We start from the raw sequence: 27,012 nt of genomic DNA on the forward strand, positions 1-27,012 counted from the left end.
TTATTTTTAGTAAATCTTTTCATTCTTTCCAGGATTCCATGTTTGAGAGGCTCCAGTTCAGGTGTGCTGCAGATAAGAAGGCGTATTTAGCAAATGAAAGTGCCTTTCTGACTGAGTACCTGCAAACACGTCAGTGTACTGAAAAGCCGAGCATGGAGTACCTGCAGCAGGTGGCCAGAGTGCGCATGGACCTGGATATGACTGCTAACCTGATTATAGAAAAACTGAGAGCAGCTGGTGTGTTTTAATGTTTTTTTTTATGAAGCACAACAATGAGGATTTTAAAGGTTTTACTTTTAATGTGTTCATTAAACCTCTTGTGTCCTTTTTAAACTTCCTCCAGGCTCTTCTGAAGTCGGACAAAATGAAACTATGGCTTTTCTGGACAGTGTGATAAACCTGTGCAGGCGGAGTGGGAATGACTGGTATCGTGTCTACTTGATCCGTAAGATCTGCAGACAACACGGTGTGGAGTTTGTCCAGAAAATTCAAAGGAAGGCTCAGATGGGCTGGCTCTTCCCTGAAGAAGTTCAAACACAGGTTCAGTGGGTTTCCTATTTCTTAAATTTCCAAAACGATCCACAATAGCGATTGTTAATGTGTTTAAATTTTACTGCACCCAGGATGAAGAGACCCCCCCAGTAGATCTCTATCTTGTGTACGGAGAAGACTACAAGACAATCAGAGAAGGTGTTGCAAAGATCGTTATGGAGGGTAAAGTAGAAGGGCTAGACGTCGCCTGTGAGGTAATGTTACTCCTCATTGATTTAGTTTCAGTTTGGGACTGATTTCTATGTTTGGTTTATGAATATCTCCATGCTCTTTTGTTTCACTTCAGGGCTGCAAATCTCCACTACAACTGAAAGCTGTTTACGTTCTGTTAGCACTGTTTAGAGAAATCACCACTCTGTATGGCAAACCTAATGAGGGCTTTCATCCCAAGCCGCAGGTACTTCCTAAATTTGTCAAAAGGCAACATGAAAATATCATTGTTCATATGCAGTGCCTGTATTCATACCTCTTTTAGAATATTTTAACAAAAAAAAGCACAAAAATATCAAGTGAATGGAAAATGATGCATGTATTTCTACTTTTATTGCATATAAAACCTGAAAAGTCCTAGATGTGTTTTTTGCTAAATCAACACTTTGCATAATCACCTTTACAATAAGAAATCAAAGCTACACCTCGTTTAGGGACTCTAGTTTCTAAATCTTCAAAGTTAGCAAACAAAGTCTACGTCCATTTAACTAAGAAAAGCTCAAGTTCAATCAGATTTGATGGAGAGCATCTATTAGCAACCATTTCAGATTCCTGCATTAAGTTTTAGATCAGAGCAATATATAGTCTGTAATAATGGTTAAAAAAAAAAAAAAAACTCTTTGTGCTGAAGCTTTGATGGTTTGCAGTTATATCAAAACATTTTCATTCAATAATGGTTTGAAATTAAACCCAGGCTTTTGCAGAACAGCTGTGTTTATAATAAAATTTAATTAGCAAGAGAGGGATTCTGTTTGCTAAGATGTAACTTCAGAAGACTGTTGCTCTCTAATTAATTTAGTAGATTCAGATGATGTCTAAAACCAAAACCAATTTACATACCATGTAAAAGACATAAAAACAGTATAGCCCTTCTCCTTATTTTTCTATCTTATAAAATGCATAAATTAATTTTGAATTTGGTTGTAATGTGGTTAAACTTTGAAACGTTGTGTTTTCAAATACCTTTGCGAGACCCATTAGACTTGCATAGCTGTTAACACTCAAATGTAAAATACAAATGTAAACATATTTGAAAGTATAACTAAATAACAGATGTATGTTATAAATTGCACCAACAGCAACTTGAGGCTCTTGAAGCTTACATTCAGAAGTCCAGCATACTTACCAGTGCAGAACTGAAGGCCTTTGCCCAGGGCCTGGTGAACAACACAATGGGGCCTCTCTCTGTTCGACCCGGCATGTCCGCGGCCAACAGTGTGGCAGTGGAATTAAGTGTTCACTTAGCTGCCGTGCTGCTCTGTGGGAACCAAGGGATCTTAGCTCCCCTTCAGCAGCTGGCATTGACACCTGCCAACATGCAGGTTTGTGTAAAAGCTGTTTTCTGTCATCATTACTATCACTGGTTCTTTGAAATAAATTTGACACATTATTATATTGGTTTTCCAGGCTGCTTTTTTGCCTTCTATGCCAGAGGATATGGTAGCAGTAGCTCAACAAGCTCTGGGAGGTCTGCACTGGTACCGTAAGTACTGTAAAGACTGTTTGCATTTGGTAAAGATATTATACATCAAAGTGATAAACATTGAGTTATTTCTCTTTGCCACACAGGTTGTCCAAATGGTCATCCTTGCACCATTGGGGAGGTATGTTGTACTCTATCAGATTGGTAACATTTAAAAAGTCTTGCAATGTTTTATCTTCATTTTTTTTTTACATTTTTGGAACTTGTGTTCTCCAGTGTGGCCAGCCAATGCAAACAAGTCGCTGCGTAGACTGTGGTGAAATGATTGGAGGAAACAACCATGCGCCATTGCAGGGATTCCAGCGTCTTCAGATACAGTAAGGGCTTTCCAAAATCCAAGACAAATTGTACAAAGACAATAGATATTTGTGTAAAGTTTTTCCTTTTTTCCACGTCTCCCTGAAGAGGTGACCGCACCCAGACAGGCCACATCCTTGGTGATCCAAGTCGGCGGGACAATCCCGATATGCTGGACACGAAGAATATTTCGCCCGTCCCTTTTAATGTTGTCCGAATGCTAACCCACATGGCAATGCTTCTCGGGGCCTGTGGACAAACACAGGTAACAGTCAGATCTTATCCACCACTTTCTGTGATTTATAGCATTTAAAATCAAAGAAATTAGAATGCAAACATAAATCACAGCAGATATTTATCTAAGTAAATACAATTATTTGGCGTCTAGAAGAAAAATCTGTGTAAAATGTAGTAAATAATGAAACTTTCTACATTTAAGAGCAAATAATTGAAATTTCAAAAGTCCAAAAATGTACTTTGTGATCAGATTATAAATTAATTTTACAAACTACTTTAATAGATAAATAATGATGTCAAAAACTTTAGGAGCAAATAAAATATGCAAAAAAAATGAAACTAAAATACAATTCTCCAAAATAAGTTAGATCTAGAATCACAGAAATTAAATAACATTTGAATATTTTTGAAGATCAAACAAAGGTTTGGCTAAAAAGGAACAGAACGTTTACACATTGTGATCGCAGTATTCCTGGTTAATTTATCTCTTCATTAATACGGTTGCACTTTCAGTATATCTCAGCAATCATCAAACCTCCAGTTAGAGAACCTGCTCCGTTCCTACTTGCCCACCTGAGAAAAGATATTGAACATCTGATAAGGTCTCTGGGGAAAGGGACTGATGACACAATCACAGCAGTTCACCTGGTAATCAGCAGCTTACTGAGCCCCCACCAGCAACAGAAATGTGAGCAACAATCCTGATGGTTCCATACACTTCAAAAATATTTAGTGTTAAATGTATTTTTCTTTTTTTCTGGTTTTGTTTGCTGACATGCTATTAACTCTAGTGAGGCTGGTTTAATTCTTTTTGTGCTTCCTTTTAAGGGCCGGTTCCTTATGACAATCTGCTTTCAAATAAAGAAGCCAGAAACGGATGGGAGTTGGAAATGAGCAATGCTGTCATCACACCTCTGCTGAAGGTACTAATCAAACAATTTGATTCCGAAGGTTATGATGTTGCCCATGTTAATGAGGGGTTTAAGCAAAACATGTTGTCTTCTGTTATGTTCTCTTTCACAGCACCTGGATAGACAGCTGAAAGAGGTGAACAACTTTATCCGGGCAGACTCTCGCATCTCTGCCAACCCCATCATGAAGCTGGTGTTTGGTGACCCTCAGCTCTTCTTGGCCTCCCTGCCGGCAAACTCTCCGCTCCACTGTTCTGCCGTGTGGAGCTGCAGAGAGAAAGTGTCTATCCTGAGCCTGTCTCACATCGTAGAGCAAAATGACGGCAAAGATACTGTCCCTGTGCTGTGGAGATTTCTGCACAAGGTAGGAGAACACGGGCAAAACATGCAATCTTTAGAGGAACTTCTCTTACGATACCCAATGCATGGTAACCCCCTAGCTTGACCACACTTAATCTATTGGGTTCAGATCAAATATTTAATAAAAACCTTGGAAACCAAGTCCAGTGGATTGTTTTTTAAACTTTTACGGAATTTAATGGAATAGTTTGAATAAACCCTTTTTTCAAAATACAAGAGCATTTAATCTTCATCCAAACACATCACAAGTTTGGAAGATGGAGAGAAAGTAAGAGAGCTGTCATTTTCTCTGCATTATCCTTTAAAGTCAGCCCTCTAGAGCGGAGGTCTTCGACAGGGGGTCCCTGACCTCTAGGGGGTCCATGGAGGAACTGCATGGGTGTCGCAAAGGTTTTTTTTTTTATATTCCCCCCTGCAATTTTTTCCACCAATTGAAATGTCTTTAAATACACATTAACATGAATTCAACAGACTGTAGTAGACAGATAAATGGAGGCAGAAGATGTCTTTCAGTCATCAATGCACACATTCAGCGACACACAGGAGCTCTTTCAACCTGGGCACCGTTTCATTCACAATACCTGACACATCAACCAGGAATCAGAATCAGAAATAGGGCTGGGTGAAAACATCGATTTAATCGACTTTAGATCGATTCCTTTACATTTTTTCAAAATCGATGTTTAGGGAATGAGATCGATTAGTTTTATAGTGACGCGCGTGACGTTCACATTCAAATGAGCAGGCCTGTGCAAATGCCGACCCAACACACCGCTCAGTAAGCTGTCCCAACTGAAGTCTGATGTCTGGAACCATTTTGGATTTAAAACAGCTAAAGATAATGTGCTGGATATGTGACATTAGGGTGACTTCTCTCTACATTGATAATGATTGGCGCCTCACATCTCATGCTACAGACCACCCAGATTATGAGTCAGCCAGAGAGCTGCAAATATAGCCAATAGGTTGACTGAAGACATTAACAAATGGGGGCTGACCAGAAAACAACCTGTAGTCCTTAAAGACAACGCTGCAAATATGATTTGCGCAGTGAAGACAATGCAGCTCATGCATGTCTCCTGTGTCCCCGCTGTGTCACATCTGCCTGCTCGTGTGAGGCTTCACTTTTCACAAACAAGTTTGCACTTTTGAGACAGTTTAGTTCACATCACAAGTTTAAACTGTCTGATTTACAAGTTTGAATTTTTGTGTTTAATATGAAAGGAAAAAAAATTAAATATATGAGTATTTTGAAACACAGTTGAACCACTTTCATTATTGTAAAAACAGAAATCGAATCGATTCAGGACTTTGGCTAAAATACCCAACCCTAATCAGAAAATACTTTAATAATCCCAGGGCGAAAATTACTTTCGTTACATTACTCCATATCTAATAGAGTGATTTTAGGACTAGTTTGATATAATACATATTCAAACAATACATATAATTAGGGGTCCCCGCCCCATCTCTCCATCAGTTTGGGGGTCTTTGACCTCGAAAACATTGAAGATCCCTGCTCTAGAGCCATTGTCCTGCATGTTTTAGATGTTCCCATGGCTCAGCTGATTTTCACTAAAGACCCTGAGTGCTGACTTTGGACAGCCCGGGTCCAGATCCAGATTCCTGGATCATCTCCTTGGCTCTCCCCTCAGATTTCTGTTCTGTATTTGACTAAAACCTTTTTGAGTTTACCAAAATTTGACTAAAACATTTGCTTATAAAAATCATTAAAATGTGACTAAGACTAACAGGCATGTTGGTCCAATAGACTAAAACTTGCCAGAAAGTTTGCTCCTTAATAAAGACCAGGATGGGTTTTTCTAACCAGCTGGAATTTGTTTTTGTAGGAAGCAGAACTTCGGCTGGTGAAGAACCTCCCTGACATCCTCACACTGCAAAAGGATCTGGTGAAGAACTTTCAGAACGTCAGCGAGCTGACTTATGAAACCATCGGTGAATTTCTTCAAACTCAGAAAGCAGGTATTGAGACCGTCCAAACGCACTGACTTGCTCCTTCAAACCGCACGACTTGGATGCATGCAGCATTTTATTTTCATAGACCTATAAATGAATCTTTATTTTAATGACCTGGTTAGAAACATTTTGTGGTCTTGTCTAGAAGGAAATGGGTTATTTTAGCCTAAAATAAGACAATGTATTTTTAAAGATAAAAAAAAAAAAAAGTCCTGTACAGATTGTGTAAATATGCTGTGGTCAGTCTGCATACAATAATGGCTCCAGTCTCCCTGAAACTTTCCTGCTTTCTCTCCGGTGGCAGCTACCCTTAAAGCCTGGTATGAAAAATACATCAACATCTTCTTAACAACCTGGAACCAGCTTAGAGTGTCTCTGGCAACCAATGGTAAACACAAACACCTTCAGCAAGTAAACCCACTCCAAGTATAAACTAACAGTCTAACGTGGTTGAAAAATGCTCTTTAGGTGAGATTAAGATCCCAAATGAGTTCTGCCAGGGGGACCTGGACCTAAACAGCAGCTTCAAGGTTCTTCTACCTCAGCGACAGGGTGCAGGCCTCTGCTCCACAGCTCTTATCAGCTACCTTATTGCTCTGCACAATGACATCATCTATTGCATGGACAAGCATACTGGGGAGGAGACCAGGTGAGGGCGCTCTTGCCACATTTTTGCTTGTTTGGATACTTATCCTGCTTATTCATCCTGTGTTTTAGATGCTTACACTGGAAAAAACATCTATAAATAAGAAAAAAAATCTTAAATTAATTGTATTTACCCTTAATTTGAGCAGGTAAATAAGCTGATTTGCAAATGGAGTTAGTAGTTTTACTTTTAAAATAAGATAATTAGATATTATGCACTTGAAATAAGATGATGCACTTGTGTTTTCTTATTTTTAATGTGAATTGTTTTGTTCCATTGGCAAAATATCTCTTTCACCTCCTCAATCCAAGAACAGATGCACTTTTTTTTAAGAAAAAAAAAAAAAAAAAATGAGTTGTCTAGATTTTGATTTTTTCCAGTGTAAGTAAATCATCTGATATGAGAGTAGATGTTTACTAACTCGCCGCATCTCTTGGCTAAATATTTTCATGTATTTATTTGCAGCTACAAAGTTAGCCCCGCCGATCTTACCGATCTGCATGTGATTCGTTATGAGCTGGAGCGGGACTTAATGCCCCTGGTACTGTCCAATACCCAGTACAGCATCGAGAAGGGCCAGGAGACCCTTTATGAATATGATCTGCCTAAGATACAGCAGCAGATCGTCTCTCACTTCCTACTGGGAAAACCCCTCATCACTCTCAATGTAAATACATGCAAAACATAATTATAGCACATTTTTATGAATGTTTACATACGTTTATAACCCTGGTATCCATGTCTGCTTTCTGCAGGGCATTCCTACACTGGTCAACCGACACGATCGCAACTATGAGATAATCATCAGAGATGTTAAAGCCAAAGTCAAGCAAGTAAGTCATTTACTCCATAAAAAAATCCATTGCAAGAAAACCTGCTGTTCTGTGAAGAACTTAGAGTTTTGCTTCAAAACATTAGTGAACAAACAGGATCATCAAGAGCTAGGGATGCACAGGCCAAATCATAGATATATTTTTTTTAAATTATAAAACAGGATTGGGTAAAAAAGCAAAATCCCAAGTGCTCTTAAGTCCTTTTTGGCATTTGCAACAAGCCACGTGAAAGAAAACTAACACTGTATGTCACTTTGAATAGAATATCCCCACAATGCAACAGGTTGGTGGAAGAATCATGATGTGGGGAGGCTTTTCAAACTTAGACCCGAATTCCAATTAGAATCTGTTCATCATGTTTCATTGTCTTTAAAGACTTGCAGCAGTAAATACCAGCTCACACTTTAAAGAACACAGCTTTATCATTTGTAAAAAATGATAAAGCTGTGTTGCTTCCTGATCTTAGTCTATCCTGTACAAAGCCAATATATTACATAGACTGTCTTCAGTTGAAGTGTATATATGTGATTATTTTTGCCAGGTTTTGATGTAGCAATCAGTTTAGATTTTTTACTTCATGCTCTTCCCACATCCTCTAAAAGTTGCTCTTCAAACCTACATGACTTCCTGTAATTCTATCAGGAGCCCTTGCAGACCCTCACCCTCTTCTCTGTGGCTGGGGAGTTGCACTCCTACAGCGAGGTGTGCGAGGCCTTGTCCACGCTGGAAGTGGCGCTCGGCTTCCTCGCCATGACTGGAGGGGAGCCTCACATGCAGCTTTCCTGCTACCTGGAGGAGGTGCTGCAGATGGGAAGCCAGATGGCTCAGCATATCGTCAAGGTCGGCTTATCTTAGACAGTGGATATATTATCGGTTTCATGTTCAATCTCTCTTCCGCAGGCAAGACTGTTTGGTTACGTTTTATACATAAACACACAGAAGTTCTTCCTGAACTGTTTTGTTATCCACCTTCGAGGCTGTAATTCTCTGTGAGCATCAGTACAGCCTTATGCATGAGGTGCTCATGAGTTAATGGTCTCCACTTCTGCCCACAGGCTTTCAGCATGTGTTATCTAAAGCATTGTGTAGCCCTATGGCAGCTGCTGGCCTCGCTTAAATCTGAAAATATGCTACGGCTGAAAAGGGTAAGATGTCACTACCGCTTCTTTACTACCAGTGGTGGTAATCTATTGAGGAATCTATAAACTATGTGAAGTTGATTCCTTTTCTGTGTTCAATAGGATCCATTTGTAGGAGTCTCAGAGAAATACAAGCAGGCTCTGGGTGAGGAAGAGCACAGGCTACTGACTGCGTTCTTCTCCAAGAACAGCGCCGACGCTTTCCTGTTAGAGATGCATGAGTTCTTGGTTCTGGTCCTCAGAAAGAACAATGATCCAGATGCCTACAGGCCTGACTGGGGGTAATATACATTCTCTGTATATAGTTTATTACTTTTTTTTACACATTGATGCATGAATGAAAACCACAGTGATAATTTGACAACTAAAGATTTTTACTAGAACTTTCACGAATAAAAGTTAATGCAAATATACGTAATTATAAGGGCTTCTAGTCTATTAGATTTGACCATCTGGTCATCTATTCATGAAGGTTCCATTAAGTTGTTTCTGTCTGCTGTCCTCTTACGCTGTTCAGTCACAGCCACTGAGGATAGTTTAGTACTATTCTGGTCTCATTTGGTCGTGACTTGCATATTTATTGTATAGACCATGTAGATTTTTGAACCCGGGTGTTTTGGATCTTGTTCATCCAACACATTCTGGTTTTCTCTATCAATCGAAACTCTTTTACCATCCAAAAACAACTGCAACGCTTTAGGTATTTGTAGGAAAACATAAAAAAAGTGTGACTAAAAGGCTACTTCATAAGAGAAGTAAACTGCTAAGTCTGTGAGGCACAGTAACACACTTTGAGCACGTTTACTGTATTATTCTGATGAAACCACACTAAGATGACGCCATACATTGAAATGAGGTGTATCGGTACACTATAACAGAATAAACATTCTAGAGTCAGCTCTGCACAGGAAACCACTACCTTGAGCAAGAAAGTATTTTCTTAAAGATAATCTTTGCATTTGGTATATTTATAAATATCCTGTTGGGAAAACAGACATCATTTCTACAAAAACAAAAAAAAAACATGCAGAGTCTACATCAGTGGGTCAGCTAAACAGAACTTGGTCATAATATTAATCTAGACCATTGTTTCAGCTACTGTGTATTATGTTAAGTTTTACTTTTGCTCTGCCAGACCCTCGTTTTAAATTGTTATGATTCTTTTCTTCTAAAGTTTAAAAGACACCCTGTTGCCCTACATGGAGCGAAAAGACATGGACATACCTCCAGATGTGGAGGAGCACTTCCCAGAGGAAATCTGCCTGTCCCATTACGTTGAAGCCTGGAAGTTCATCATCGCCTTTAAGCAGGAACGTGGTCAGAGACATTGAAGACATCAGGAAAAGGAAAAATACTATTTTTGCTGCCTTCTTATCTAAATGTACACAGTCTTGATAAAATTTAAGCACCTTTAATCTTTTCTTTCTTCTTCTTTTTTTTTTTTTGCATTTGAATTGTTAAGATGTGCCTTTTGAGAAGCACTTACAGTAGTGCCATGGTCATCTTAAGTGTCATTTGCTTAAATGAGGATTTAAACTTTGGTGAATTTCAGGTTTGTATTTATGTCAATAAGGATCTAGAAAGTTTTCTTCAATAAAGTTTAATTGCACTTTAAGTCTTTACTTAAAATAAGAATAATAGAAAAATAATGTTACTATCTCAGGTACAAAATATAAGGTAGTGTTGTGAATGAACAGTGTTAAATCACTTAAAACTGAGGAAGAATCATGTTTTTCACCTATTTGCATTTGTTTTTACCACTATTCAGTGTTCAAACGTTGATCCACTTGCATGTTATTCACTTTAAACTTTGTTTTTCAATATTCCAGCCTTTTTTTATTTTCGCTTATAATTTTTTTCATCATGAAAATGACCAAATAAGTCTTAGTTTCATTGTTTGTGATCAATCATCTTGTATGTGCTGGTCTCAGTGCTTTGACTTTGGATCATTATTTGTCACAATAATGACATCAAAATAATACTTCTTAAAATAATGTAGTGGACTGCAGTTATTTCCTGACACAATGATTTTAAGAGGATGGTTGAAAGTTGTGTGTCTTTATTTTAGTGGGTAATACTAAAATCATAATTATTTTGCACGAAGCGAAAGATGCTGATTGGTGTTTATAGTTTCCGGCTTTGGAGAAAACTAGCATGATTACCTTTTAAACATTTACTAAATACTTGGGTGAAAACTTGTTTAATTTCTTTTTGACAACTAATATTTACGGGGAAAATATTTGGAATTGAGATGTTTTTTTTTTGTTTTTTTCCTTAAGAGAAAACGCTTCCAATGTGCAGATTTAGTCCCATTTGACCAAAAATATGTGTCCGCAGATATTGACATCCCTTGTAAACATCAGGAAAATCATTAAATATATATTTTTAAGGCCCTTGAAGCCTTGGTTATGTGTATTTGTGTGCCCACAAGAATTCCGGCAGAATGCCAAAGTCAAGATTCCTACTTGTTTTGAAGCCACAGACCCTGGAAACCTTTATAAGTAGTACTGAGAAAAAGCTAAATTATCTGTAAACTAAACCTGTAGTCATATCAAAGATTTACTTCTTTTAAAAAAGATGTTCACATATTAAAACCTAAACTTTTGGATTTACAGCTATGTTTTGGTCGTCATAATTAACAGTCTCCAACGCAGTTTTTCAGATCTGGATGGCTTCTACTATATGATGGTAAGTCAGTCTTGTATTGCTGCATTGAAGCCTCCCAAACCTGACCCCATGTCACGCTTCCTCAATGGTATGAAACCGTTTTCATGGAGTGCTGTTCTTCATTTGTGTCAAACATGTCTTCTTTTAAGATGTGCAAATACTTCAATTTCAGACCTATATGTCACAAGAACAACATTCTAGATTTTCTTGTTTACATTTTTTCTAGTAAACTTCAGGTTGCTCGTCAGGCGTCTCCTGGAAAGTAAATATTTTCTCTTTGCACATCTCTTGAGTGTTAAACCTGAGATGCCTGTGGTGATACAAGCAGGCACCTTTTGCATCAGCGACAGGCTCTGTAAATATGTTCCAAGTTTCTCAATGACATCTGTAAGAATCATGCTTTCTGCTTTCAGTATGATTTTGCTTAGATGGCCACACCTGGGCTTACTCACTGTTGTTTTGAAATTTTTCCACTTGTAGACTGTTTTCCATGGTATTCACCTTCACATCAACATTCAGGAACACAACAAACTGAATGTGTGATATTCAAAGAACCTTGAAAGCTGAGTAACAGTTTTCAATCTATACACAGTTACTGTAATTTTATACACCTGAGTCAAATGTTTTCCTTTTCAGCGGGTTTATATGTTGGTAAATGTGCAATATGAAGGAAAAGAATTGTATCCTGAGTGTGTTAAAAGAGCCTCTACAGAAAAGTTGACTAGGTTGGAACTTAATTATATTATACAGAAGTAAGTTCAAGCAAACACATGTTCTAAACCTATAAAGATGTAGGTGTGCTGTGGTGTATTATTGTAGTACTTAGGGTATATAAGAGACTCAACTTTTAGGAATCTCAAATTTCATTTTTTTTTTTTTTTAGTTTTCATGCGAATGGTCTTACATCATAGGACAATTTGCGTCAGAATAACCCTGTGCCAAAAAATAAATAAATAAATCTCTTCACACAGTTAGGTAAATCTAAATAAAACCTTGTTTGCTTTCTGTTACTGATGTTTAGCTTTTAGCAGCCTCAGTGCTGCTGGCTAAATAAATTAGTCCATATTTACAAATGACATCACCGGAAAAAATCCAACACAGGCAACATATGATGCAGTACTCAGGAAGTGTCTGCCTGCCAAAGGTTTTGTGGCTTTTTGACCCTCAGCTGGTGGGATCCCAATGTGTTTCTGATCAGGTTGATGGAAATGATAAGGACAAGACAGCCCAAAGAGCGCCGCTGGATAGCTCCCTGATTCAATTTCCTCTGTGCCAAAGCAGTGTTTAGCACAACAATGGCAAATGGAAGCCTTTGCCTGTGAAAGTAAACTATGTCCATGACCACCCTCTGGGAGTCTATAGGCAGAAAACCAAGGCTATGCACTTAAGATTATCACCACTATACTCAAGCTTATACATACATATATATATATATATATATATATGAACCACAGTAAAATATTACTAATTTATTCAAAATTATATCTGGTTCTGTTTTTCACTACCAGTCCTGTTCCAGGCTGCATCACCATGTCCCTGTAGATCATTAGCGAGGAAAGAAACTTTGCATAAACTCAAACACGCCCACTGGCATGATTGGAGCAACTACTGCATGCAAAACAAGCTTCACTGAATAAGTTCAATCCGTTTACTTCCACTCCTGTAACCTTCAAAGCCAAAATGCCTGCGATAGGAAGGGAGGAACAAATTGTTTACCAGCTTTCAGTGTCCTGGCTTTGTTTTTGATGAGGAGGAATCAGGGACAAACTTGCTAATTCACAGTTAATAACAATCATGGTGGATGAACACTTTGGATTAGGTCTGGAGCTTTTCTATGAGAAGGTTTGTTATGAGTAACAAAGCGGGACAGCACACCGCAAAAGGCTTCATATTTTTTTTTTTCAGATTCATAATCATCCAAGACATGACAACTCTGCTGAAGAGAGGGGTAGTCCAGTGGCCTTCCAGTTAAACACTCAGGACTTTGTTGATTCTGAATCATCCTGTAAAAGTAAAAAAATAAGGTTTTTCTGTATATCAGTGACAACCTTCCCTTGATGCATAACTGTATTTAGGATTGTTGATAATGACAGTGATGATCTTTATTATTTACAAAACTTATAAGTATGAATAAAAATTATAAAAGTACAACAAACCTTTAAAGAGGAATTCAGTGTTTAGTTTTATGAATGCAACCAATGGAGATCAGAATGAGTGTAGCCTTGACAGAGAGCAAGGTAGGAAACATTTCTTTTCTGACCAAAGCAATCCTTTTCAGCAGTCTTTCCAATGGCATCAACTGTTATGCACCCTCTTCTCTTAGATCTTGGGTTATTTCTAACTGTAAATCCAAAACTCCAATACTTAAGCTCCCTTTAACCAGAAGGAAACTGTTTTGAGGAAATATCCAGCATTTTTTATTTAATTGCATTTATCATATTTGCAGCACAACCACCTTCTGTTCACCACATAACTGACCAAATACATTTGACACATTTCCATTGATGTTTTTTTCTAGCTGAAAAAATGAAATAAACAAGGATCTGTTCTTTGTTCACAAAGTTTAGCAGTGATGGACTTCCAGACAGTGCTGTGAAGGTCTTTTATATGGATTTTAGTTGGTGTATTAGAAAAGTGTAAATTGAAATTATTCATTCAGTTAGAAAAACATAGATTATCAATCATTTATATTTCATGCTTTCTGAGATTTTTAGCTTGACTATATCTTTAAAGCAATATTATTTGACCTTTAATGTCTTAGGTGGTATTTTTCATAGAAAAGACCCATTGAGCCAGAATAAACAATGACTGCATCTGAAATTTGATGAAGCTTCTCATTATTATCAGGATATCTGTTCGATCATTAGATTTGCATTTTATTATATGCATCCCTGATATCTTCACTTTGTTGCTTTCTTGTATGTATGGAAATTTCAGAAAACAAACCTAAAGCAATCTAAACATTCAGAAGTCTGAAACCTAACCAATTTAATGAAAAATATCTCTTCCAGTCTAAGATATTTTATCATTTTTGACTTTAAATGTCCTCCGTGCCTTGAGCTTTGAAAGAGATTCAGCCTTAACCCTTTCCAAAACAGCCTCAGATATTCATCAGGTTTGCACTTTAGGGATCTAATATCATTCACGGGCTTTGACGCCAGGCAGGCGCTCACAGCCAAAGGGGAACAAAGCTTTTAATGACTCTGGTATGAAATCTGTACCCCGAAATACCCCTGAGACCTCAGAAAGAGCACCGATGGGCTACTGTATTTTCTATGGAGCTTTATGCTTTACTGAATGTCTGCGGAAATGTTTTCTTTAAATTATCCCTTCGGGTGCTGCTGTTATTGCATTATTATCAAATTAGTGTATTTTAATTACTACGTCATCTGAAATGTATGTGCCAGCAGGTCACAATGGGGTTAAAGCTCAGAGGGCTGTGTCATAACTCTCAAATTGCCCGGCCTGCTGTGCAGCTTGAAGATGAAGAACAGAGAGGCAGAAAAGCTCCACGAGCACATCTGTGAATTATATTAGCTAATTGTGTGCACTTCTCTTTGCACTCAACACTTGAGTTGTCCTCCAAGCAGAAGGAAGAAATTAGGAGCACCGCTGCCATGTTGTTTTATTAAATACGTAAAGAGAAAATACTATTTCTAGTTAAGTGGGAACATACCACATGGGATTATTACAGGGTGCAGCATTTAAAGATTTCAGATTTCAGAACCTTGCTTTTTTGTGTGGATACATTTTCCTTACAAACACAAGACATAAAACATTAAGACAGTTTGTGGCATTTAATTTGATAAAGCTGCATTTGAATCTGATTACTGTTCAGCTCCATTTTTTATTCATCCTTCTTTTATTTTAACTATACCCGCTTCATTGCTTCAGCCTCAAGTTTTATACCAGTTTTTCATAGCACCAAAGCTCAGTTTTAAATTTATAAGATAAATATAGTTTATTATTAAATCAAATTGTTATGGAAAGATGAGAAGGTGTCTAAGAGGGCAAAAAATGTCTACCATTTTTTTAAAGTAATAACATTTGTAAGGTTGTGTTAAAGGTTCAGTAACGTTGCCCGAAATGCCTGCTGCCTTTACCCACTTTTGTTTGGAAAGATGCTTCATTAAGACTTTTTTGTCTCAATTTTCTTTTCATCTCCTCTTTTCTTCTGGGCTTTGGATAATGAATAGATAAATTAAGCATGAATAACATCCTTTGACGCCTTTAAGTACTAATGTCAAAATAAACTAAAGGCTAAAACACAGACATGAAGCTTAAGCGTAAATTCAACCTGGAAGACTCTTATGAGCTTCACCTGAACAACCTGCGATGTCCCTCGTTCAGCTCCAGGTAATGAACTCGGGGGCCGCACCTTCTCTGAATCCAATCATCTTGCAAGATCCCCTTCATTTAGCTCCTGCCTAGCTTCTCTCTCCTGGACACAGGTAAACTTTAACCCACCTCCACCCCATCTTCTCCCTCATTCTCAGTCCCACTCATCCTCTGGCTTATTCCAACACTAGGGCCCGGGGCCCAATGGAGGACTACTCTAATACCTTTTCTAGGTTACTCATCCAAGCGTATGTTGATTCACAGCATCAAAGTCTTCTGCCAGGGCCCGAGCGCCAAATAACTTATTTCATTTATGTCTTCATCTGCTTCTGCCTCCTTGAACCCCAGTTGGCCTCGGCAGATGGCCGCTCACACCGAGCCTGGTTCTGCTGGAGGTTTCTTCTTGTTAAGAAGGTGTTTTCCTTTTTTGGAACAACTAGGACCTGGATGACTGTGAATCTTCACCAGCATACTTCCTGTTAAAAGGGAGTTTTCCTCTCCACTGTCACTACATGCATAGAATAGAAATATTTAATAGAATATTTTCTCATTGCGACTTTTTTATTTGTGTGCCAATCTTCCAGGTTGTGACACGGGGCCTTGCAAAAATCTTCATATGACTCTAATAAAGAACTGGATAAAAATATTACACATTCAGGCAAAATGGCTTTTCAAAGATCATCCAACTGATTCAGATCTGGACTCTATCTTGGCCATTTTCTGATCTTTTTGTGTTTTTCTTTCCAGAAGCCCTCTACCTTTAGCTCTTCTTTTCTGGTATATTACATATCCAGTCATTGTGAAATCTTAATATTTCATGATTCTTTTCAGGAGACAAAATATAAAATAGAGATCATTTTAATCCTCATCATACTGCTTTTTTCCCTGTGCACAAAAATTTGACTTATATGTGCATAGATGTACTGAGAGCAACATTAGCAGTTTGCCACCTTTCCTTAGCCTCTTTTATATTCGTTAAAAAGGTGAGGCCCTGATTGTTTGAAACTCCCCTTTTTTTGGAATAAAGACAAGGTGGACTAATGATAGCACCCTTCTACGAATTACCTAAATCCAGGAAGTGGACCAAATTCTCGCTTTGAGGAGAAAGCTTTCTTTTAGGCTTTTCTGGTTCCAACAAAGTGCTCACACATATCAAACAAAAAAAAAACAAAAAAAAACAAACAAACAAAAAAAAGGGACTCTTTCGAACTATATTTTCGGGCAGGTTTTAGCTGATGCCCAACACATGCGTTTTAAAATGGAAAAAGTCAGATTTCCATGTGACGACTCCATCTTGATTATTTATAGTTCTAGTTATCCTATGTTAATTTCCCGGTGGCTGCCTATTGCTTCATGCCTCTATGTTAAGCCAGTTTCCCTCACAGTCATATTCCCTCAAACAGCTGCTATTCATCACTCACCTGTTCTCCATGCAACAGAAGACGGCTGTTTTCATTTACTACATGCTGGATCCAATTGTGTGGATCCATAGCCCCAGAGTTCTCATTATGTGTCTTTGTTTCATTGTTTTTCAACAGAAGGTTTGGTTTGGCTATAAATAACCATCAGTGAGTTCCAAAGTCAGGCATCATCTGATTTTCAGGAGTTCTTCTTGTTCTCAGCTTTTGGTCTCTGTCAATTATCATTAGACCTGCGTAGGAAGGTTAAACCATGAACTGCTGTTTTTAAAGAGCAAACTTTGCACAAAAACACAAGTTATCATCTAAATATGAAGCTATAAAGGCAGGATTTACAATCCCCAAAACTCCAATAGCTGGCACAGCAAACAGATTGTTATATAATACAACTAAATAGTGTCCTGCCTTATTTTGTTCCATCAGTTATCAGCTTCATTTACTTCCCCTCAAACTCTTCTCTCTACATAGTTTCTTTTAGTCCCTCCTCTTCCCTGATCTGTTTTGTTATCTGACGGCATTTAGTTGTAAAAATTGATAATGACTCTGCAAAAGGGTTTTGTTTACCGGGGATATATCAGGATTAGAGTGATTACCACTGGTGCCAGCCTTGTAACAAGCCCGGAAAGCATTTCATCGTGTATGTAGGTGCTGACAGTTATCCTTCACAAGATTAGAGGAGCTGGATTATGGACTGTTGTTCCTCCTCATGGTGATGAGAGACTAGAAGAAAAGACTGAATGTAGACCCCCAGGAACAGGGCTGTCATGAGTGAAAGTAATCCCTGCCCTTTGTTTGTTATAAAACTTTTTCAACCTTCAGCTTTTTGTTGGATGTATTCCTGAGTATGCAGTTTAAGTTAAAGACATTATACTTCTTGCCTTGACCTTTCACCTTTGTATTCCCTGCTGCCTGCGGCGGGCAAAAGAATGAGATGGGTCCCCTACCTCTGTCTCAGCTCCCCTGTGGTTAAGGCTCAAGTTGGTGTTTGGTTTCACTGAGTTTCTCGTCTTGGCCCCAGCACAAATACACAACACCATCTCGGATTGCACTTGATAATATTTATGCTCAATTTTAATTCCACAGATAGGGATGCTTGAGTAGAGTACAGTGGCAGCAGGCAAAGTAGAGTGGTCTTGGGCCTTGCTGAAGTGGGTTCCTCCCCCCTTGCTCTCTAGAAGTTTCTAACTCTCCCTTGGCCTTGCTGTAGTGCAAAATAAGCAATGTAGCCATTAAGACCTTGTGAGCAATGCCCAACCACTTAGCTGTATATTTGTCCTTGTGATGAATGCATGCATTGCTATAGGGAAATACGACACCACCTGGAATATACACCGGTGTCACATGTGAGGAGGGCAAATTGTTTAAATAAAGTTAGTCCTGCTAACGTTGGACACAATCTCACTTGCATTGACCTTAGAGATAATGCAAAAGTCAAAGATGGGTTAGATAATGTTGGCAGATAGTTTTCCCCAAAGATTTCAGCAGCCAAAATATACAGACCTTTAATGGGTTGTTCAGATTTGTGTTAATGGGGCACTCTGGAGCTATTAGCATCTTATCAGTTGCTCTTATGTGAAAGGCTGTTCTTACAAATGTAAAAAAATAAAACTGATAAATCATTTCAAAACCTTTCCTTATAAAATTTGATATTCTTGTACAGTTTAATCCCATTAGAATGGGTAAAAAATGTAAAAACACAGTTATCTGGATGTATGAATGATTACATTTAAACTTTGGTTGAAGCACATATTGGTGATGGTCAGAATTTATTTTAGTTTATTTTTTTTTTTGGTATTATCTAACATCAGCACAGTATAGTATGAGCTGCTTAATAGTAAATAACTTTCACATATTTTCATAATGACATTGGACTTAGGTTATTGGCATCCTTTAGCTGGGTCCTTAGTTTGCAGGATTATTGCAAAAGATCATAAGCATTTAAAGGCATCACATTGTTATGGTTCTCCCCTTTGACCTCTTTTTGAGTTTTCAGTTATTTATGTCATTCTGTTTTCTTGGTCATTGGTTTCTTTTCTGTTTTTTGTTATTGTAGTTGTTTTCCAGTTACCTTTAAGGAGTGTTGTGTTGCTCTCTGTTGCCCCCTTGTGCCAGTCTCCTTTCCCTAGTTTCTAGTTGCTTATACTGTATGCACACCTGTCCCCTGCTAGCTGATTACCCCAGTCTTTGTTCTGTCTCCCATATATACACCTCCTATGCATTTCCTCAGTGCTGGTTTCTTGTCGTTATGTTGCTCTTCATTTGCGTTTCCACTGGTGTCTCTTGGTTTTTAGTTTTCTGTATTTCATTCTTGGATTTCATTCTTGGATTTTGCTTCTCTTGTCTTCAACCAACCTCCACCATAAAACCAAAGAATGCTATAAAACTCCATGCATAATTATAATAAAAGCAATTTATATGCATGAAACAAGTGGAACAATATGGCAATTGCCGTGCTACACTTGTGAATGTAAAATCTGTTGGGCTCTTTTTGGCATCAAGACAATTATTCTTATTGCCACATTGCCAGACAGGACACTGTTGGAAAAAAAACAAAAAAAAAACAAACAAAGAATGCATTGTTTAATAAATGCACAATAATACAGGGCATTGCAAAAGAAAAAAATATCCCTCAAAAGCAATAGAAAGTCAATAGTGATGGTGAGATGAAGCCTTGTGAGGCATTGAACCTTTTGCGCTAATTGTTCAATGATCCCCACAGTTCATGGAGCTTTTTGTAAACATGTCGCCACCTACTGGTGGAGTGCGTAATTACAGTTGGCAATCAAATCTGTGATTTTTTTGCAATTAAAAAAAAAGTTAAAAAACAATCCACTGGACTTTGGAATGACTATGACCTGGATGAATGAGAGTCTTCACCAGCATATGTATTTGCTATTTTTTCCCTCCTTGTTTTTATTCAGGTTCCATTGAAATTGTTAATAATTGAAGTGTATAATAAAATACTTTGTAAGTTGGTTTGTGTGTAAATGTCTTAGAAGAGAACAATATTTTAAGGTAAAGTGTTTTCTGTACTTTTAGCAAAATAAGCTCAAGCAGACAGTGAAAGTGGGTAATGATGTGCAAAATTAAAGGTGTTAGTCATTTTTAATAAAAAATAATGTTGTTTTTTTTTTTTTTTTCCAGTTTTGGGTTTTATTCTGGTTGGAATTTATGTGTCCAACTTATCTTTTGGTTAAACTAACCAATCTAATTTGGCTGTATTTTTACCCAATCTATATTGGTTAAAGGGCAAACCAATAGGAACTGGTCACATTGGCCAAAATACTGGTTAATAAAAAAGTTGCAAAGCAACTTTCAAAAGCTTAAACCAGGTTTTGAATCAACAACCTTTGGAGTGAAAGACAAAGTCTTAAGCTGATGCCACTTGCAATGATAACTGTTCCTTGTGCTAAATACTAATTTTACTACTGAAACCAGTGCCTTGTTCAGATTCTAAATATATTGTGTTGCTTACTCTAACCAAAAGTGTTTTAAAGGAAATATTTGGTCAGCAAGGAATAATCAATGGATCATTATCTATACCTAAAACGAATACTTTCGGGGTGATTTAAGGAATTTGTGTTAGTTAGTAAAAAAATAAAAATAATAATTTTCGACGTGATCACTGAGTCTGGGAGGGGCCTTTTTGCCCAAATATAGTAACACCTCACTCCTGAAAAATCGCATAATATGTAGCCAACATTTCGAAGAAGACTTGAATAATAGCGCGTAGTGACAAACACCAGATAGAGCATTGGGACTTGCTCAACATCAGATACTGCATGGTGACGTCACAAACAGGTAGGTGGCAGTAGTGTTCTTTGACGAACATAGATGCCTCCAGTAAAGCACATTCAAATTAAAGTGACTCTTAATTAAAAACACATCATTTATTGAACAGTATGTAATGATGTTATATTTAAAGTACTTTCAGAAGTTTGAATTCTGAATATGGGGCTGCTTAGTGGCGCAGTGGGTAGCACTCCTGCCTTGCAGCAAGAAGGTTCCGGGTTTGGTTCCTGGCCTGGCATCTTTCTGCATGGAGTTTGCATGTTCTCCCTGAGCATGCGTGGGTTCTCTCCGGGTACTCCGGCGTCCTCCCACAGTCCAAAAACATGACTGTTAGGCTAATTGGTTTCTCTAAATTCCCCTTGGTGTGACTATGTGCAAGAATGGTTGTTTGTCTCTGTGTTGCCCTGCGATGGACTGGCGACCTGTCCAGCTGTTTACAGCCAGCTATAAAACAGAGAATGAAGACGGATTTTATTTTTCATTTTTTGGTGGACAGAGTAAAAGCATACATCCCCAAAAAAAAAAAAAAAAAAAAACAACCAATGATTTGTTAGAGGAACATTTATGTTTTGGGATGACCTAGGCAGAGTTTACAAATAAATTCAAAAGGAAGTCTGTGGGATCAACCTAAAGAGGACTGATCAAGACATTTTCATCTTTTTCACCCCTTTCATCTCATCCAATCAACTTTATAAATTTATTATATTGAATTGAAATGACAATTTTTCAAGCCTCCCAAAGCATAATGCTGTCACTACCATGTTTGAGAGTTAGTGTGCGGTCCCGTTTTATGTGGAGCATTTGAATCCTAACAAACATATTGTTTGTCATGTAGGCTCCAACGTTCATCTTTAGTTTGTTTCATATTGTCATTGAACCTGTTCCACATGTGCGCTTTGTCTTATAAGGCTTGCATGAAATGCAACTTATTTACTTGTATGGGTTGTGTGAAACACTTATAATAATTTAATATCCTCTCATCTGTAGATAAAGTCTATTGAGTTTTCAGGTTGGAAAATATGGTATTAGTTCCTTGAAGGAATTAAATGTTACTCAGATGTTGAGCCATAACACATATATTTACCATCAGAGAACATCTCACCTAAAAATATAAAAAAGTGAATTTTCCTTTTGTATACTTACTATAGCTCACTATATTAAGCTTATTAGTGCCTCTGATCAAGTGACACAAATCTGTACTTTTAGACTAAATAGGGCTGATAAAAGAAGCTCTGAAGTTTTTCAGTTTTTCTAGAAATGTTTTCATAGTCCCTTTTAAATTCAAAGCTAAAATTTTACAAATTCACTTGCTGCTTTAGAAAATGAAAATTTTTGCCACTGGAGCTCTTTTACATGATGCAAGGGAAATGCCACAGTCTGTTCGTGAGCCCGATATTTAGCTTGGCCCCTTTGCTGGAGAGTTAAATATGGTTCCCTTTACTGAGCTTCTTGTTTCAAACTGTGGTGCCGGGTATAGTGTGTATCTTCAGCTCATCCATCTCATTTCTGCTTAGCCAGTAATACTTCAGATTGGTTCCTCTGCAGATCAGATTTGGATTTGTTGGTTGTTTTGGCTATTAGAGATGGCATTTGTGGATTGAGGATTTTCTTGCAGGGGAAGTAGATGGAAATAATGAGGGGAAGGAACCCAGGCCAGCTCAAGATTTTTTTTTTACATGCACACATAGAAAGATCTGTGTATAATGTTGTTGTTTCTGGCAGAGCCTTATTTGGGCGAGTCGGCTCCACTCTGCAATGCCCAAGAACGACATGCGTGTCATTTCCTGCTGGGAGCAACTGATTCGTTATTACTGCTGCTCTCTGGCAGCCTCAACATGTTCTGTCTTGAAAAACATGAACCGTGTATATTTTTCTCCAGTTGACAGCAGCATTATTTCCAGGCAAATTAGGATTGTGGTTAAAGAAGAAATGGGGTCTTAGTGGGCTCTTCGTTTATAATACAATGTATGAAATTTCTATAGCAGACCATTCATGCATATTCTCCCAAAGTGCTCTTGGCTTTGAGAAATAGCCTGTTTACTCTACCTTGCAATGCCTCTGGGATGAATGTCCAAACTGTATACATAAAGGTTCCACAACAAGTTCGGACTAATTACAAAATATCTTGAATTACATGCTTTTTAGCTGGTGATAACAGGAGGGTGACATGTAATTAAATGTAATAAATGATTGTTTTGACTAATATAAATGGCATTCCATATCTAAAATAAATCAGTCTCTTCTCTTTTCACAAACTTGATTCTAAAATAAACTGGCCTTACGCAGTTGCACTTTATGTTAATTCAAAGCAGTCATCTGAAGAAAAAAAAAACAAAAAAAAACAGAAATCCTGCTTTTCAATGCTTTTATTTTCATTAAAACTTTTAAAGTGTTCTCATGTTTAAATACATATGTGAATGTTTTTATTGGGATTTTATTTGATAAGTCAAACAAAAAGGAGGGCATTTGGGGGGAAATTGTTTCACATGGTTTTCAAAATGACACATGCAAATTTAAGGAAGTGTGGTGTGTATTTATATATAGATGTATAATGAAAGCAATTAATTAAATAATGTTTTAATCTAGAGATAAAAAGGAAATGGGGGGGGGGGCAAATGTATATTGCACTTCAGATTTGAACAGTATTTAAAAAAATGGATAATTTTTATTTCAGCTCTAATATTGTGGAAATGTTCAATGGGCATAAATACTTTTCCAGGGCACTGTAATTTCTTCTTGTTGTTTTGCTACCCTACAAGTTTTTGCATGTATACAAAAACTTCCGCTCTTGTAAGAAATGAACTGCCCTGACCTGTCAGAATACAGTCACATAGGGAGGAAGTATTAGGCCAGCATCTCGACCTTAAGATCTCCCTGTAACGGGTGCCAGATCTTGGAGAGAGGGATACCAAGAATGAGCTCAGGAAAAGAACAGATGGTCTCCGAAAGTGGAACTGTTTACACCTTTGTTTTTTTAAGCCACCAAATGATCACTGTATCAGCTCTGCTCAGGCTCCATAAAAAAAATTTACTTGTCTGACTAATAGGCCAAGGGGAGTGGGAAGAGGTTGATAACCTAGGAAGGCCTCCAGCCCACACAGATAACTGTTTCCTCACTGGAAGATTACCAAGGTCAGTCAATGTGGAAGACAGCTTGCTCTTAAATTAGTTTGACAGCTTGGATTTTATTCTTTTTACCACAAAAAGATAAGTATTACCTTCTACATATTTAACTTTATATCATTTTGTCATACTTTAAAAATCCTGCATTTTCACAGCAGTACAAAGAAAGAAAGACATTCAAAACAAAGAATCTACTTTTTCACAAGCTGTTGCCACCTAATTAAAGGAGCCTTGCAGTTTAAACCCCTATTTGAATATGTTTAATACTGATACCACCCTTTAACCCATCGTGATGCTGACACCATCATGTTTTACATTGGGAATCATTTTCTCAGTAAGCTGCTAGCCTCTGATATTACTTTTGGTCCTGCAAATTCTGCAGATGTTCAGTTTGCTGTGAGATATACTATAATAATAATATTGCCTGATTTAAACAACTCTATAGCTTTATCAATGATCTTTCTGCATTATCTAAATAAAACTCTGCATTGGGTATTCAAATTGTGCCATTATGAGTAAAGGATCCTGATCCTGATCCCCTCCCGATTTGGGGAGACAAAATTATTATTTTATTTTTTTGTCTTCAAAATTCTGTGCTTTTATGTTTTCATCAAGATAAAATCCCATTAAAATGCACCAGTTTGTGGTTGTAACATGACAAAACTTGAAAAAGAAAAAAAAATCTCAAGCATAGGAATAATTTTTCAAGTCATTGTAGCAGTGGATATTATATCTGCCTTCTAAGCAGAACTGTCTTTTGGAAAGCCTGCCTGAAAGAGGAGATGAGCAGTTTGTTATTTTAAGGACATTAAGACACATCTTTGGGGTCAAACACAGGGCTCAGCAGCTCTGTAAGTCAGGCTCACTATGTCAGATCTTGACACTGTACCAAAATGTGGTCAACCGTGTAAATCTCTGACATGTATTATGCAGCGAACGTCTGAAATAACATGAATAAATCTGGTAAAGGGGGAAAGATGGAAGCAAAGGAGGCGACTTGTGAAAAGAAAACAAACCCGTTTAAACTAAAACAAGTGTTTTATTTTGTTTCGAACTGTTGCAGAGAAGTGCAGGTATGTGCCTGCTTTGCATCATAGTGTGATGACTTTACCACACAGCCTTCATAACCCCTTCAGAGCCATCTGTCTAAAGGTCTTTAGTGCAGATAAGCAGACAATGAAGGATCAGAGTTCATGCCAGAGAGGCGTTTAACATCCTGTCTCCCTCACTGCAGCCTTTAGAGCTTCCAATTTGTTATCTCCTACAGAGACAGACAGACATGGAGACAGAATCCTTTAGTATATGTTGTGTTTAGATGGGATTTAATATTCTACTAGTTTTTTTTATGTTGCAGACATGTAAATCTATCAATATTCTCTAAGTTCAGAGGAGCTCTTGCAGATTTATGCTGCATTCTTTGATTTGTGATAACAAGCAATTACTCTTCCTGTCTCTTTTCATTGACAAAAAGCTACTCCCAACAGGTTAGAAACATAAATCTCACCTCTTGTGCTAATTTCCAAAGTAAGTGAGAACAAATCCAATTTTTTTTTTTTTATTGTTGTAGCGGTGCTACACTACTAAACAAAAACAATAAATGAAATTAACCAATATCTAAGTAAAAGGCAGTTCCAAAGATAATTGATGTCTTTTTTTTACTGGTTTATAGAAGAAACCATTAAGACCATAGATCTAAAAATCAGCAATCAGTCTACTTTACTTCTGGTTTATGTCAATGTAAACCCTTGTGAATCAGAAGCACCATCTTTAAAGTGTATTCTAAAGACAAGTCAGAGGCAGTGTAACTAAAATATCAACGGTGAAACATGGATACATGGAGTAATAGCCAAAGTTCAACGACGACTGACTAGTTAGGATGTTTTTCTCGAGTGATTTTATGGAGGGCTACTCAGTGGTGCAGTGGGTAGCACTGCTGACTTGCAGAAAGATGTTTCCGGGTTGGATTCCCGCCCCAGGGTATTTCTGCATGGAGTTTCCATGTTCTCCCTGCGCATGCATGGGTTCTCCCCCAACAGTCCAAAAACATGACTGTTAGGTTAATTGGCTTTTCTAAATTCTCCTTAGGTGTGAGTGTGTGTATGAATGGTTGTTTGTCTCTGTGTTGCCCTGTGGTAGACTGGTGACCTGTCCTGGGTGTACCTCGTCTCTTGCCCATAGACTGCCAGAGATGGGACCAGCGACGCCAGCAGGAATAAGCTTGGTGGAAAATTGATGGATGATTTTATGGAGGCCATACAAGTGTTGTTGCAGCAGCTGTCTGAACACCATAAGCAAAGGTTTCCCATCAAAGGGTCAAGCTTTGGGCCAGTTTTTGTCAGGTCACTTTTAAAATGGATACCTAGGATTCTAAATCAAAGAGCAATATCTAAAAAAAAAGAGTTCTAGGGAACCTTAAGTTGTAATTCTTAACATAATTTCTGTTATTTTTTTATACAGAGTGCTTATTTGAACAGTGGTTTATTAACAGAGGTTTAATGTCCAACAGATGTTTAAATAAAACTACTAATACTAAGCCAAAACATATTTTTTATTTAATATTGTAGTTGTTAAATAGTACAATTTTACATGGGCTTCGTAGATAGATTGTGGCAACAGGATAATGTTTCTGCTAATGTTCATATTTTTTGAAGAGCTCAAATAGCCTATAGTAGAGCAGTTGATAGAGTAGAGTTATAATCACCCATGTCTTGAGACCTGTTAAAGCTGAAATAAAGTTTCTTGTTAAAAGGGAGATAAAGCAGCTCTCAAACAGCACAAGTTTCAGAACCATTTCAGAGTTTCATCCATGTTATATCAATTAGAAAGGGAGAGCCACACATCTGTTGAATGAAAAAATATCAACACCCAATGCTTTTGGGTGGCTCAAATTTTAGTAAACAGGCTTCAATCAGTGGAGCATTTTGTGCAGCAATCAGCAGAAATCTTGATGTTGATCATAAAGATGTGGGACGAAGCCTTCTGGGATGTTGCTGATGGACTGTTTGCTTGGACTGTGCCCCTGCGATTGA

The 27,012-nt window shown here is 37.7% G+C and overlaps 1 protein-coding gene across 1 annotated transcript in view; it reads left to right on the top strand.

The window, feature by feature from the left end:
• The window catches only part of LOC107083179 (E3 ubiquitin-protein ligase RNF213-like), a 37,967-nt gene extending 26,751 nt beyond the window's left edge, over positions 1 to 11,216 (top strand). The window contains exons 47-67 of the mRNA XM_015372189.1: positions 33 to 237; positions 344 to 540; positions 624 to 746; positions 839 to 949; positions 1,842 to 2,084; positions 2,170 to 2,245; positions 2,332 to 2,366; positions 2,462 to 2,562; positions 2,651 to 2,807; positions 3,293 to 3,467; positions 3,608 to 3,702; positions 3,803 to 4,054; positions 5,901 to 6,033; positions 6,332 to 6,415; positions 6,496 to 6,676; positions 7,139 to 7,340; positions 7,429 to 7,506; positions 8,149 to 8,346; positions 8,562 to 8,651; positions 8,748 to 8,926; positions 9,820 to 11,216. Of these exons, the coding sequence (XP_015227675.1) occupies positions 33 to 237; positions 344 to 540; positions 624 to 746; positions 839 to 949; positions 1,842 to 2,084; positions 2,170 to 2,245; positions 2,332 to 2,366; positions 2,462 to 2,562; positions 2,651 to 2,807; positions 3,293 to 3,467; positions 3,608 to 3,702; positions 3,803 to 4,054; positions 5,901 to 6,033; positions 6,332 to 6,415; positions 6,496 to 6,676; positions 7,139 to 7,340; positions 7,429 to 7,506; positions 8,149 to 8,346; positions 8,562 to 8,651; positions 8,748 to 8,926; positions 9,820 to 9,976 (3,072 nt within the window). The 3' untranslated portion in view covers positions 9,977 to 11,216. The remainder of the gene's footprint in view (positions 1 to 32; positions 238 to 343; positions 541 to 623; positions 747 to 838; positions 950 to 1,841; positions 2,085 to 2,169; positions 2,246 to 2,331; positions 2,367 to 2,461; positions 2,563 to 2,650; positions 2,808 to 3,292; positions 3,468 to 3,607; positions 3,703 to 3,802; positions 4,055 to 5,900; positions 6,034 to 6,331; positions 6,416 to 6,495; positions 6,677 to 7,138; positions 7,341 to 7,428; positions 7,507 to 8,148; positions 8,347 to 8,561; positions 8,652 to 8,747; positions 8,927 to 9,819) is intronic.
• The last annotated feature ends 15,796 nt before the right edge of the window (positions 11,217 to 27,012 follow it).

The sequence above is a fragment of the Cyprinodon variegatus genome, unplaced genomic scaffold (assembly GCF_000732505.1).
Source record: "Cyprinodon variegatus isolate N-32 unplaced genomic scaffold, C_variegatus-1.0 Scaffold69, whole genome shotgun sequence".
Lineage (NCBI taxonomy): Eukaryota > Metazoa > Chordata > Actinopteri > Cyprinodontiformes > Cyprinodontidae > Cyprinodon > Cyprinodon variegatus.